At 37.8% G+C, this 15,013-nt stretch overlaps 1 protein-coding gene and 1 long non-coding RNA gene across 3 annotated transcripts in view; one reads left to right on the forward strand and one right to left on the reverse strand.

Annotated features, from left to right (window-relative positions):
• LOC309494374 overlaps nucleotides 1–15,013 on the forward strand; it is a 184,386-nt gene that overhangs the window by 123,184 nt on the left and 46,189 nt on the right. The window lies entirely within an intron of this gene.
• The window catches only part of LOC309494367 (uncharacterized protein), a 154,875-nt gene continuing 151,223 nt past the window's right edge, over nucleotides 11,362–15,013 (reverse strand). Inside the window, exons 2-4 of one of the 2 annotated variants that reach the window (XM_082163687.1) lie at nucleotides 12,065–12,139; nucleotides 11,888–11,936; nucleotides 11,362–11,788 (exon numbers count right to left, since the gene is read on the reverse strand). In XM_082163687.1, coding sequence (XP_082019813.1) covers nucleotides 11,489–11,788; nucleotides 11,888–11,936; nucleotides 12,065–12,096 — 381 coding nt within the window. In that variant the 5' untranslated portion in view covers nucleotides 12,097–12,139 and the 3' untranslated portion in view covers nucleotides 11,362–11,488. Of the gene's footprint in view, nucleotides 11,789–11,887; nucleotides 11,937–12,064; nucleotides 12,317–15,013 lie in introns of those variants that run through there. The other variant, XR_014204293.1, reaches the window with a different exon arrangement.

The following is a 15,013-nucleotide window of genomic DNA, read 5'->3' on the forward strand; positions in this document are numbered from 1 at the left end:
CCTACTGTAGAATAGTTAATTGAATATTGAATATAGAATATTCACTGTATGTTTTTATATACAGGAGACTGAGTGAAATATGTTGTTGTGAATTTATATAAAGTTACATTTAGATATTAACCATATTTAGCCCATTAGACATACAGCACCGTGTAATCATATGGATCCTCGATTAAATATCTGCTGTACTATTCACTATTGGTCGTCACACAGCTACAAAACAGTGTCCTACATAGCATTTTATGAAGACAAACGCAATTTATCCCTTTTCTAAAATTCCAAGGGCCATTTAGAAGAAAGAGACAATATTGTTGTTCACAAAAACATTATTTATCAACACCATTTATGAATTATGATGACTCCTGTAGATGACTCCCCTATGGCTTGCCACTCTTCTTTAACTGTTTTTCTATCCTCCTGTCAAAGTTCTTCTGCTCACTGATAAAAAAAAAATGAAACACTAAACAAATTTAAAAAGGACATCCATGGTGAATTTGATCTTGTCAAATTCACACGCAGCAGGACTCACTGTTAAATTTTGTATAACATTCCTGAATCCTTAATTGTTTATCACAGTTGCTTTGGTACATTTCTCAGATCACTACTGAAATTCTCTAACTACTTTTGAACAAATTGCCAATGCTTTTTGCCAATTCATCAGTTCAGGACACATTTACTGTACGAAACAAAGTGTAATAGAAATGTATTGAAAACATGCTTGACAGTTTATGACAACTAGTCAACCATTTTGCATTTAATGACTTATGCAAGGAACTAATGCCTAGATGTTTTGAGTATGACAATTCAACAGAGAAATAGTATAATAGGTCTATATTTTGATCAACATGACATAAAGAGTTGATAATGTAGGAAACAGCAGACAGTTGTACATTATCAATTGCATGAATGTACCGAAGCATTTGCAATTTGTATAAAATAATGAGAAATTGCTTTTATGATGTGCACAAGTGACAAGATGATGTGATTTCAGTTGTGATCTGAGAAATGCACCAAAGCAACTGAGATAAACTATAAGACTTATTGGAGACCCTGCAGAATCACTGTAGACCCCCTATAAGAGTCACAGACAAAAGAAAGTGTTACGAGAACACAAACTACCTTTTTAATTTGAGTTTTATATCTGTGGGTATTTCATAATAAAAAAACATTAAACATTAAAAAAATGTAAAAAGGACATCCATGGTGAATTTGATCTTGTCACAGAGTTTGTGAGTGTGCTGGCCAGAATGTATATCAGGTGAGTGTGGATTGCATCAATTTGCTCCTGATCTTCAAAGTACAACGGCACAGGCACTTGTTGGTGGAACACTTTTGTAAAAAGTGTCAAGACACTTTGATTTCTTTTGGCCACTGTCCATGCCGGTTAGAAATGTGTCCGAGTGCGGACTGCCTGGCTCTGATGTCATGCTGACGTAAGTCAAAAATCTCTCGCGAGCGCAAGGCGCACGTGTCGGATTTTGCAGTCGAGCGCAGTTGCTCTCCACCGACTGCGCTGATCAAAAGCACGATGGGAAACGACTTGCTGACGACACAGCTTAATGCTCATTGGTTTAAACAACTGTGATGTATTGTTCTCTTTTAAAATGTTTGATTTTAAAACTCTAATATCAGGTTTTATGTGTATGTTATGTGTGAATATTCCCAAACTATCTGACAGTGCGATCTCTTTGGGTTATGCAATTTAATTTGTATAAAAAAAGAAAATAAATAAAAACACATAATATGTCTGTATTAAAGAAAGAAAATATTGATAAACATGTATTTGGAATGGAATTAAATAACAAGTACTTTGGGTGTCTTGTTCATTTTATTTATTTTCATATAAAAGCAACAGAACTTGAATTACATCCAGTTTATTAGCAACACTGCACGAGCGTGAATCCCGCGATATCCATCTTTGATCTCGCAATGGTCAGATCCACCTCGAGAAGAGAGATCTGTCCGGCTTGCCTGCGCTTTTTTCACTCCTCCTCTCACTGCAGCCGCCTACTCTCGCATACATTTCAGCAGAGCTCGAATTGAGTCAAGTCTTATGGGGGGTCCCCAATTTTTTTTTGGGCGGGGGGTTGGTTAGTCTCGCAATATACACTTTATACAAAATATACAGTATATTTGATCATAATATGCGTATATATACTATTTATTAAAAACGCTGGATAAAGAATTGTGTATATAATTCTTCTTTTAAATTACTTACTAAAGTAATATGGATTTAGAGGGTGAAAATTTCTAACCTCCCAAACTCAAAATTTTCTAGTGACTGATAACATCTAAATTTTGCAATTGGCCCAAGTGAAATTCTGTAAATTAAATTTTATAATTTACAGATTTTCACTTGGGCCAATTGAAAAATTTAGATGTTATCAGTCACTAGAAAATTTTGAGTTAGGGAGGTTAGAATTTTTTTACAGTGTACTTAGTATATATATATATATATATAAACTCAAGTCTCTTTTGCCACAACTGAAATGGAGAACTGAACATAACTATATATAATGTGTTACATAGAAATGTAGAAAACACGTTTCGGCCCAGATCCGGCCCACATCTGGCACTTGTGGAATGCGGATCTGACCCACATGCAGCGTGGAATGATGACAGTTGGGCGGCTCACTCCTGTTTGCCAGATCTGGGCCACAAGCAGGCCATAGCAATGCCACATGTCAGCCAAGAGCAAAGAAATAAACCAGAACTGGACCTTATCTGAGCCGCAAAACCTGTGTATATTAAATATGGAGTCATTTCAGCCTTAATAAGCCTGTTAACAAGCAGAATCACTGAAGGAAAGAAGAGAACAGAAAAAGAGTCGAGCAGAAACACAAGAACTACAACTGACTTCAGCCACAGTCTAAGATGAACTGAAGCGAAAAGGAGACATTAAATCTGTGAAGATCTCAGCAGAGGAGGATTAAACAACTCCACAAACAGCATCTTAGACTGTGGCTGAAGTCAGTTGTAGTTCTTGTGTTTCTGCTCGTCTCTTTTTCTGTCCTCTTCTTTCCTTCAGTGATTCTGCTTGTTAACAGGCTTATTAAGGCTGAAATGACTCTATATTTAATATCAGACTTTGTGGCTCAGATAAGGTCCGTTTATCAATGACAGCCTTTAGATTTCGATTGTAAAACTAATTAAAATATAAACTAATGGTTTAAAAATGTGTTATTTGTTAAGTGACCATGGTATAAGCGGGTTAATGCAGAGCCATAGAGAGAGAGAGTTGCGACACTCCCATAGACCTCCGTTGTAAATAATGGCGGCGCTTTTAACCGCCTACTTCCGGGATATGAAGATCGGAATAGTTCCAAACACTGTCATTTGGGCGTTGGACACCATTCACTTACATTGCTGCGCGTCGAGTTGTTCCAGAGTTAAGTTGCCGAAATATCGACCTCTTTTGAATTGTCAACTGTCTATATTGTATCAGAGGCCCTTTGCGATGCTTATACTGGTCTTCATTTGTACATGCACAGCGTAATTATTTATATTTTATGTTGGTTGTTTCAACCAATTTTCAAGCACTGCCTGCTAGCTAACGTTAGTTAGCTAGCGCGACTTCGTCAGCTAAGAGTTCGGTAATGAATCGCTACCACCTTTATAGCAACTTTTATTTAATTTATTTTTTGGGGATATACTAACTTTTCATTATGTTATTATTGTCTTGAGTGAAGCGGCTTGTGAGAACAATGCTGTACCTTTAGGATTGTTATGGCCATCACCAGTCCTGTCTGTTTCATGGATCACCTGCCCCTGGTTTTTGTTTTTCTTGTTCACACACACAAGCACACATTTTTGTTGTCTGTCATTGTTTAATAAAAAATATTTTATTTGAAAACCTTCATTTGTATCAGCCATGCTTAAATTCGTTTTTAATCTGTTATAGTTTTGATAATGTGTATGGCCTTAATCTTAAAATAATATTCTTAGTCTTAACATGATCATGTTTCACGTTGTGGTCCTGGGGGTGGCCACTTTCATCAGAAGAAGTGAGCTAGCTTCTAAGCGAATTCTGAACGGACCGCCACGGCAGACCTCTTTGCGTGATCACGAAGGTAGGCTAATGGCTGAATCAAAATTTATAAGCAAAATCACGGGAATCAATAGCCTAATACAGCCCAGTTGTGCTAAAATAAATATCATGAGACGTCCATCATCAGATGAATGATATGGAAAAGTTAAGTTAGAGCCGCTAAAGCCAGTGCTACTACCCATGCGAACATGAACACTAAGCTTTTCCCTCCAAAAATATAGCTTAAAACTTATCTCCAAATGCAAAACTGACATTAACAAAATGCAATAATGCAATAACAGCTGAAAAAGTACTTGGGTGTGTGTTTTATTTTATATTTACCGTTCAATAATGCAATCGCTGCTGTCTGTCCCATAGAAGAACATGACAGCCAGCGTACGTTTTGGAACTATTGGGGCTTACATGAACCACGTGACAGCCATAGCGGCGACATCAAAGAGTGTCGCAACTCTCTCTCTCTATGGCTCTGGGTTAATGCCCTGCGAGGTGTCCATTGTCAGGTATTAATGGACTTCGGCGGAGGCAACCGTCCGACGCGCATTAATACCTGACAATGGACACCTCGTCGGGCATTAACCCTTACTTATCCATCTTCATCGAGATCTCTAGCACTCCTGTAGAACCAGGAGGACTATTAATAATGAAAAATTAGTAACTTAAGCCTAAGTGTTTCCAATTTATGCAAGGAATACAAAAGCCCCGGCATGGAGTGGACAGATATAAAGTAGAAAGATATACAGAGAGAAACAATTACCCCTCAAAAAAGTCAGTAAGAAGCTTTCTTTTCCCGACTGGGAGTGGAGGTTTATTTTTCTCCATTTTTTAAAAAGCTAAAATTAGCTTCACCGGAGCGGCGCCAAACAAACAATCCTGTCAGTCAACGATGTCATGCGCGCGCACAGCGCTCTTTAGATGTGGGGCGGGGCGTTTACATTTTAAAGAGACAACTAGCTATAAACAAACTTAAAATAAATTATTGTAAATAATCAATTCACGAAATGTACTGTATCCATTGCATGCATTTAATCAGATTTGTCATTATTATTTTTACTAAAATAAAAATATCTGAGGGACCCCCCTAATTCTATTTTTTATTTCTTATGGGGGGTCCCTAATACCTTATGGGGGGTCCCGGATCCCCCCAGCCCCCCCCTCAATTCGAGCACTGCATTTCAGGCGAGGCAAGGCGCATCTCAAACAAGCCTAGAGTCTTTCCAGAAGAGGCCATCTCACGCAAGATAAAGACAGACAACAAAAGGAAAGTCAAAAGAAAATTAATTTTGAAAGTGAGTAGAGAAGACAAGGGGCAGCTAAACTTATACGTGGTTACTTAGCTAAATTTAAGCCAGACAGAACATCAACCTGACCGTCCAGAACTTTTTGTCTCTCGAAATAAATTATAGGCCATCCATTGATATATAGAAATGAATTGATATCTACCTAGCTCTATCAAGCGAATCGTTTATAAATAATAAATGTTGCATCACTGCATTTTTTTTTACAGTCTATGTTGCTAAACAACAATAACTTTAGCAGATTATTTAAAGGTAGGGTAGGTAATCATTTTTCTAAAAAAAAAACATTCCAAATTTGTTTAAACTGTCTTTATATACCAATACATAATTAAAATGTAAGAATATAAAAAATATAAAAATCGAGTGACTGTAGACCTTTTAATCTGCAATAAACACAGCTCATTATTTCCATTCACTCCACCCCCTCCCTTCTGAGCTCCTTCCAAAGCCACGCCCCCAAAACACATGAACGCGCGACGCCAAACGCTCAGGCTGGAACAAGACGCATTTATTATGAGAGGAGAGGAAGGAGCGCAGTACATACAGTGACATCATGTCAGAATCACATGTAATATAAAATACCTAACTTTATCACTATGAATATAAACAAATAAGATTTCTTTTAGTACTCACTATCAAGCTAGCATATCGATAATGGTAAAGTTTCATTCGGTAACGAGCTATATTTATAAGGCAAAACTAAAAACAGGTTGCATTGATACACGTTTTTCCATTACCATCAGTTACACTGTGAGTGTGATGAAGGTGAATTTCGTGTAAGATTCATAACATATACGGTGTTTTGCATGTAAGACTTTCCATGATGAAAACATTGTTGACTCTAATGAAGACTAACGTACACTCCGAGTCCGGAGACAAGTACCGCATCGCCGGTTCGAGGACAGGTCCGGGGTTGAGGGCGAAGCAGAGGAGGTCGTTCAAGAGTGCGGGCAGGGTCCGAGGAAGTAGTTTTTGCCTTGTTTGCCTTCGCTGACTGCATATGCAGGTGCTTTGAGCTGAATATTTCCGGGAACGGTGACATGTGATGAGTGCACGCCGGGCAGCGCGCGCAGTGGGGCTCGGGGCGGGCACGAGGCATGAAGGCATCTGATTGGTTCTTTACATTCGCACCGAATGGCAGTGATTGGTCAGAGTTTTTACTGTCCTGCAGCTGCTACAGAGGTCTGATTTTTTTCATTCCTTTTTCTAAACACATAATGTATTGACTACTATCAGGATGGAAGGACCATTTCACCCAGTATAAAAAAAAGTGTTTCTGAACAGGATTACCTACCCTACCTTTAATATACCTCAATTCGTGTCGCTGTACAGGCTCCCCCTACTGGACGCATCAGGAACAGCAGGGGCGTAAAACTGCCTGGGGCGTAGATCTACCCGGCTCCAGGTCTGCAGCCTCCCCCTACTCGCTACACCGGACATCTGCCATGTTGACGTTATCATGTGACCTACGACGCGTTATCACAAGCGCAACCATAGACATGTATAGAAAGGCTAGATAGCTTACCGGCGCTGAGAGCCAATGGGACCCGACGACGTCACACGGCGGCCATCTTAGGACAGGACCGCTCGTCCAGTTATAACATTAAAGTCTATTGTGCATGTAGTGCTGAAATAACTATATTTTGCTCAATTTTCAACCGATTTTCAAACGGCTTGGTGTGTCATAAACGTCAGGGATGCGGCTATTTAACTGCATACTTGTGAAAAATTATAGCCACAAACGGCATCAGCACAAATCATAGCCACGTTAATAAGGTTTGTAATAAACCAAACCGTTTGTAAATCCGTCAAGAATTCAGCAAGTTACGAGCAGTTTAGTTGGCGTATGTCACTCACCTTCCGTCCACAGCAGCAGGGAGCAGCAGCGCAGTCTCCTGACCTAAGATGGCCGCCAAGTGACGACACAGCTGACTCCGCCTTGAGCCATCTAGCCTTTCTATACATGTCTATGAGCGCAACAACTTAAAATATTTGAACGACACGTTTAATTCATCTACTGTATCCGTAAATATCTTGATATTGATTAAACTTGCTCATGTTGTGGTCTTTTTGAAGAAACTGCTGCCCATTTATTTTGTGAATACATTTAGGGTTGATTTAAAGTCCCTGTAAAGGCAATTCTAAAAAAAAATTCTAAACACATTAGAAATGTTAGAAATGTTTTGCTAAAACATATTACAAAGGCTGTGAACTGTGAAGTACTGAATTGTGGAGTTAGACCGTTAAACAGTTTTTCACCATTGCTGTTTTCCGGATTTTTTGGGCGGGGCTAAAACGGGGGCTCGATGACGCACTGAAGCCCCTGAGCTCCTGGACACGCCCCTACTTGATGACGCACTGGAGCCCCTGACGCTGTCCCCTCCCCTAACAATATAAATAGAGCACATTCACACCAGTTTGCGATCGCGCGAGTTAAGCCAATTTATACTTCTGCGTCGGGTGCGCGTAGAAGGTACGGCGTAGCATACGCATTGACGTGTACCATACGTCGTACCCTTCGCCGTACCCTGACGCGCACCTCCTCAAAAATGTAACTACGCGTCGCGGCGACGCGGACCGCAAGATCTGTGATTGGTCGACTGGATAGCATCGCATTTCCTCCTACACTCTGCACCGCCCGCCCGCCATTTTTAAATTCCGAAGATCAGTGAAGAGCCATGGAAAAAGACCAAGTGACTGAGAGATTGCTTGAAGAAGTGCGGAAATACAGCCATCTGTATGACTCCTTCAGTCGCCATTGCTCGTAGAAACCTAAACTCAAAATAGCCGCGAGGAATGTAAACACAGTGGAACTGGAACATTAAAACCCACCCGCGCCAACTAGCGTTTCGGCGGTGTAACTGCACATCAACACAGACATTCGCAGAAGTATAAATGCTCACGACGGCGTCGCCTACGTGCGTAGCCTACGACGTACACTACGGCGTACCCTCGACGCAGAAGTATAAATTGGCCTTAAAGGCTACTGTTAGTTACTACCATAGATATCATATAAAGGCTACAGCCTACAGTTTGCTAGCTAGCTATGCCTCATCACGGAAATGCATGTAACCTGGATACGATCACGTACAAAACAGATCAGTGTCCTTATTTAAATTTCCGAAAAACTAACGTATCACATCAACAAGAGGTGGATTAATTTTGTGAAAAGCCACCTTGATGGAGAGCTGAGGATCACCGCCAAAACCTGCCTCTGTAGTGATCATTTTACACGGGATAGTTTTATAAACTTTCGTCGGAGACAACTGGGATTCACTGATAATCCGCTGTTACTGGTGAATGGGGCCGAGCCGACTATCTCTCGCCTCGGCCTTCATCCTCCCGTCGCGCCGACAACTGGTGCCATCGTTGGCAGTGCGTGCCCACCAATGAGTGTAAGTTGCCTTGTGTGCTTATGTTATAATTATAGTAGGTAGTCCAGGCTCGTACATGTATGGCTTTGTAAAAACAATTAAGCTGCTAGGAGCATCCATTCCGGCTGTAGCGGTGACAGACAGTTGAGTGGGCGACGGTAGCTTTCCCGCGAGTGGGCGTGGTTTCAGCGCAGCCAGCGGACACGCCCCCAGCGTTTGAGAGCAGAGACTCAAGATTTTGATAGCTTATTTTATGTACTTGGCGGCTTTTTTTTTCATTCAAATTTGACTGGGTGACTAATAACACATTTTTCTGTGGTGTGACAAACTCAGAACACATACTTAATTTTGACTTTACAGGGACTTTAAGTTCGTATATTTAACCCTACTAATCTGTGACCCACCGTTTTATCCTTAACGATATTATTTATTTTTATTACGAAATCCCAAAATTGTCATCTCTTGAATATGTTGTTAATTTCTTTATTTTATATCCAAACATTTTCACCCACAAGCAAAAGTGGCTTACTGCTTTATGTTTTCCTCTTTTTCTTGTTGAATTTGACTCTCGTTTCATCCCTCAGGCCTATAAATAACAAAAAATGAATTTTTTAAATGTATTATAACTAATTATTTAAGAAAATATATATTGAGATATTCAGCCTTGTAGCTTCTTTTTCCTGTGTATAAAATCTCATATTATGTATTAGGGCTGTCACGATGTTAGATTTTTCACACCATGGTTATTGTGGCCAAAATATCTATAGAATCTATTTCGGGTAGTTATCAGTCAAATTCATTTTTACTTTGTTTATATAGTTTTTCTTTTTTACCCAACAAACATAAGGATACTGATAGACAAGGCACATGCATTTTTTACTTCTTGCGTACTCAATCTATGGCAAATTCTTGTGAAGGAAGACAAGCATGTGAAGTTTATCTGGTTTCAAACTGAAGCAAAACACTGTCTGAAGGTTTCCTGAAGAACTGAAAAGCTCTTAAACCTATTGTTGCACCGGCGCCAATAAAGTCATGAAGATAGCAGATTTGAATAAAAAAATCAAGTGCAAATACAAATACAAAAATAAGATGAGTAAAGAAAACGGGGTTCTTAATTTTAATAATCACCCTTTATTAATATATGAACACAGAAACCCCCTGTTAACAGTTAATGTCACGTTTCCCATTCCATGACTAGTAAAATAATAGCCGCGTCGCGTCTATGACAACTCGAGGTATCGCACACGCACGCGCGTCTCAGTTTATGGCCAGCAATATCATTGTTTAAGGACATTATGGAATTGAGAGAATGTCTGTACTATGTTATGAATGATTACACTGTACAATTAAATAATAGTTGCTGAGTCTGTGATCTGAACACTTTACCTCAGAGCGTCCGTTAACTGAATGAATTGAGAATATCACCTGAAAATCCGATAACATCAGCAATTTTAATTCAAGCAGCTGATTTCTGTAAATTAATGTAAAATTAAATGTATATTGCAGCACAGGGTAAAATCATTTACGATGATTTGAGACAAATATAATGTAAAGTTAATATAAAACGATGTAAATGACGCTCTGTGTCGCGGCAGGATTTTGAGCATGGTCCTGTTGCTGGGCGTCGCGGCCGCCGGTGTGTGTACATTCGAGAATGTGTTCGAATTTTAAAGACGTGGCGCTGCGCTTCTCGTCCGGTGTGCGACCAGCTTTAAGGTGCTGTTTTCTTTGAAGCCAAAGAACTCTGTTCTCAATACTGGCGAGCTTACTTTTTTCGGGTGTGGACAGAGTGTTCCACTCTAGCTGCGCGGGCGCGGACGAGCGCTGCGTCGTCTTCTTATTTGACAGGTGTCAGCGGGTGCAATACTGCCGCCTGAGAGGTCAACCAGGTACTGGCGCTGGAGTATTTACGTGTCATGTTATCATAAGAGTCCTATTCATTTTAAACATTGTGGTTATCGCCAATACCGGTATATTGTTACACTCTAAATTAACACGATGTCGATATTTCATGCTTTGAATATCACGATTATCGTCAACACCGGTATATTGCGACACCCCTATTATGTATGCAAACCCATGATATATATATATATATATATATATATATATATATATATATATATATATATATATACCTCATAACATCAGTAACTCCACAGCCCTACCTAGAACGGTTTTCCTCAGCGTTTGTAATGTCTGCACAAAGGGCAGCTGTGCCAAGATTCACCTTTGGAGAAAACTGTTGATTTTATACTCTAAAAATGTAAGTATCATTACTGTAATATTAAAAATGTATATTACCCCAGAATGAATTGCATTGCTATCCCACCCCCAAAACATACAATAATTACAACGATAAATGCTGACCAATACTTAATTATATAACTTTTTACTGAAAATGATATAATTCAATAAAACAAACAAAATGAAATGTATGTCATATGACATAGCTATGCATGAATACACTCTAGATGTGCATATAGTGAACATATCTACATTTTCATTCAAACAATTAATTAAAGCATTAATTAATTAAATGATTATATTTTATTTACTGACAACAATGAGAAATATTAATAAATTAGTAAAAGAATGAATGAAAGACACCATCACACAATAAACAAATGCATATACAAGTCAACACATGAAACAAAGCTTTATTCAAACTACAATCATGTATGTAGGCTACAGGCGCTGAACCCCACATCCTTCTGCCATCTCAACACAGCGGTTCCCATTCAGCTGCTTTATTCTGATGAATCAGCTGATCACCAGAGGTGAGCCGTTCCTTCGTGCCTGAGGTTGTTGCGTGTTGTGTTGTGCTTCACAATCTGAGGCAATAAGGGCAGGTGGAGTGATGGAGGGTCTCGTAAGGGCAGGTGGAGTGATGGAGGGTCTCGGAAGGGCAGGTGAAGTGATGGAGCGTCTCGGAAGGGCAGGTGAAGTGATGGAGCGTCTCGGAAGGGCAGGTGGAGTGATGGAGGGTCTCGTCCATGGTACCATTTCCAGGATTCAGCTCTGGGCTCTTCATCCTCAGTGCTCACACCAGTCTGCTGACATTTCAGATCCTACAAAAATGCACAAACATAACACAAAAGCAGTAATTTCAACAGCACAATGTCATTTGATTTCAGTATTATTTAGAAGACAAAAACGCTTTTTTTCACAAATGCAGCCATCATCTTTCCCTCCAGGTCCTGCTCCACCACAAAAGATCTGCAGCAAATGCACAGAAATCAAGAATCAGAAAGGTGCTGTAATAGCTCTGTTTGAAATTACAATAATTATAATAAACTACAACTTAATATTTAAATAGTTGTTGTTCATTTCTGTAGTAAACTCACTCAAAGCCTTTGATGGCAGCATTCAGCTTCATGAGCCACTCTCCACCGGATAAACACACATCTGTTCATCTGTCCCTGTAACATCCAGACAAGATTCACGTTACCTCTGTGATGAGCTCAACACTACATTTACATGTTGAGGTTGTTTTAACTTTTTATCCAACATAAATGTTCCTCAGTTTATCAACAGTATCAGTATCAACAGTAAGTTTCATTTAGCAAGAGTCAGAGGTTTTGTAAATAGTGCTTGAAGATGAGGTTTTGTGTTTAATGTTTTCAGAAAAAGGAACAAGGTTTCAGAAATTGTGTTTTAGCAATTGAGAAAAACTGTAATAATAATAATAATAACATTAATAATAATAAAAACGAGCTTAAAATCACATTTCAAAGGGTTTATTGCATGAAAAACATGCTATATTCTTAATAAATAAACAAGTGATCAATGCATAGTAAACAAATGTGAAAAACAATGTTAAAATCCAACATTGTTTGTGAAAGTCCAACAAAGTTATATGTACACTTGGCGGCTCAGTTGTAACACTGTGCTACAACTAACCCTGCTGTGTAAAAAATATTTTAAGTCAGCTAACAGTTGCTGACATGGTTTGAAATGGTGCTATGTTTTAGCCAACAAGACAGTGATTAAGGTAATATAAAGTTAGATTTGGTGACGTACACACCCAACTCAGAAACTGAAAAAAAACGTATGATGAAAAAATGTACTTGCATGGTGTCAAAATACTCTTTGTCCAGAATCTTCTTATCAAAACTTTCCACAAATCAGTGGGAGACCGTATTCTGGCAGTGAGAGAAAATAAGCGGAAACACAACCTGCTTGACCCTGACTATGTAAAAGGTCCGTGTTACATTTAACCCAGCGTTATGTTGTGCCCCGCGCTCCCCTATTTTAAGAAGTGCCAAAATTAAAACTGTTGGACGAAACTGATATTCTTAATTCTTTCTTTTGACAAACAGGAAAAGAGAATATGAATTACATGTATAGTACACTGTTAGACTTTTCAAGGGTTTTTTACAGTAACTTACTGGCAACACTTTTGCCAGTAAGTTACTGTAATTAAGAGTTACAGTACCAAACCGTATTTCAGTTTTACAGTACATGGTACTTTGTGTAATACAGTGCATTACTGTAAAAACGAAGCTAATCAGTACACTACTGTAATTATTTTTATTTGTACTAAATATAAATTAGATTTCATAATTTTAATATATGATTAATTTTATTTTTATCCTACATAAGTACTACTGACATACAAACCAATTAGACAAAGTTATCACAAAATACCATTTTTTTATTTAAAACATTTCATATATATCACAAAATAAACAGTATGCCAATGCAGGAAATGATGTGTGAAATTTTTACACATTAATGGGTGAGTTTAGGGACAACATTTTTTTTGCGTTCATTTGAACTAATTCATTGTGTTAATGATTTTAACAAAGTAAATATGTCAGAAAGGTTAGCACAAAGATGTGTAAACATGTTAAATTAACACATTATGTGCCGTCCTTCACTGCACACATTTTTAAAAACATACATAAAATCATAAACAAAACATTAGCATTTGACTAAATGAATGTAGAGTCATAGGTTGTTTAGCTTATACAAGTATTATAATGAAACATCAACCATTACATTCATAAAACTGCAGAATATAAATACATTTTAAGAAGTCAAAAAGGAACTGTCCAACACTGGACAAAACAGTTCTTTTCACAATACATGACACATAACCCCACCTTAAAAATAATTTCACTTATTTCCAAAAATGTGTTGGCTTCATGTACACTGGTGGCCAAAAGAAGTATTTAAGTGTCTTAATGTTTTTGAAAGTCTCTTTGATGCTCAAGAAACATTTCCTATTATTATCAATGTCTGACTGTCTACTCCTCCATCTTTTCTACAGCTTGTTTAAGCACATTTCATTTGAGCACATTTGAAAGTTAATTTTGTATTTGTATGTCAACATGCGTATGTCAAGCATCTGTTGATTGAACTGCTCATTGTTGATCATGCTGAGAATTGTTTTTTAATATGTTTTTTTTTCGTGTGCTTTAAATGCAAATAGTTTTATGTATCTTTTGGCAGTTAAGTAGGCTATTTTATGTTTGCAGCGTCAGTATAAAATTGCTTAGTAACTAATTCCACAACTATTCCTATTATCATATAACAAATAAAATAATAAACAATATTTTTTTTTTGTAATTTGTAATTGACAGAATCTTCACACTAGATTTCTAAATGTTGGACTAAATAAAACATCTCAGTTGAATGAACTATGAAACTATTTGAGCAAACATATTTTAAAAGATATTTTAAAACAAAAGTCAATGGGCCAACTAAAAAATAATAGGCTATGTATTCTTTTTGATAATATTCAGTGTTGGAATTGATGATGATGAATGAATACAAACAAATAATATTTTAAATTAACTTCTAACAAAATTATCTTTTTATTTGTGCATAATTTGACAAAAATAGCAGAATAAAATATTTTATATGTGAAATGTACCTGGTTTTTATGTATACTGTTCACCTCATTTCATTTTGTTGGCTCTTGGGTATCTGGAAACAATAACTTTTGAAGAAATCATTTTCACTTGATAAATAGGCTATTAAAATGTTATATGTTTATTTATTTTCGGTTTATCATAGTTTTACAATGAATTTGATTGATTGAAAGTCTAGAGCTGGCAGGGTAAATCAAAATCTATATATAAAAGTAATTTAAAACATTCACACGTGATCAAAAAGAAAAGATTAATCAAATTGTTTGAATCAACAACTAGAACATTTAAATAACCATTTCCATCCTCAGGAGTTCTGGCGCGGCCGTTGTGACGTCATAAGCACTCATTCAAGAGTTCGGTGAGTGAATGCAGTGTGGAGAAGTGAATCTGCGAGTAGGGTATAAACGGAGGTCGGAG

This window comes from Leuciscus leuciscus, assembly GCF_965113295.1.
Source record: "Leuciscus leuciscus genome assembly, chromosome: 3".
NCBI lineage: Eukaryota > Metazoa > Chordata > Actinopteri > Cypriniformes > Leuciscidae > Leuciscus > Leuciscus leuciscus.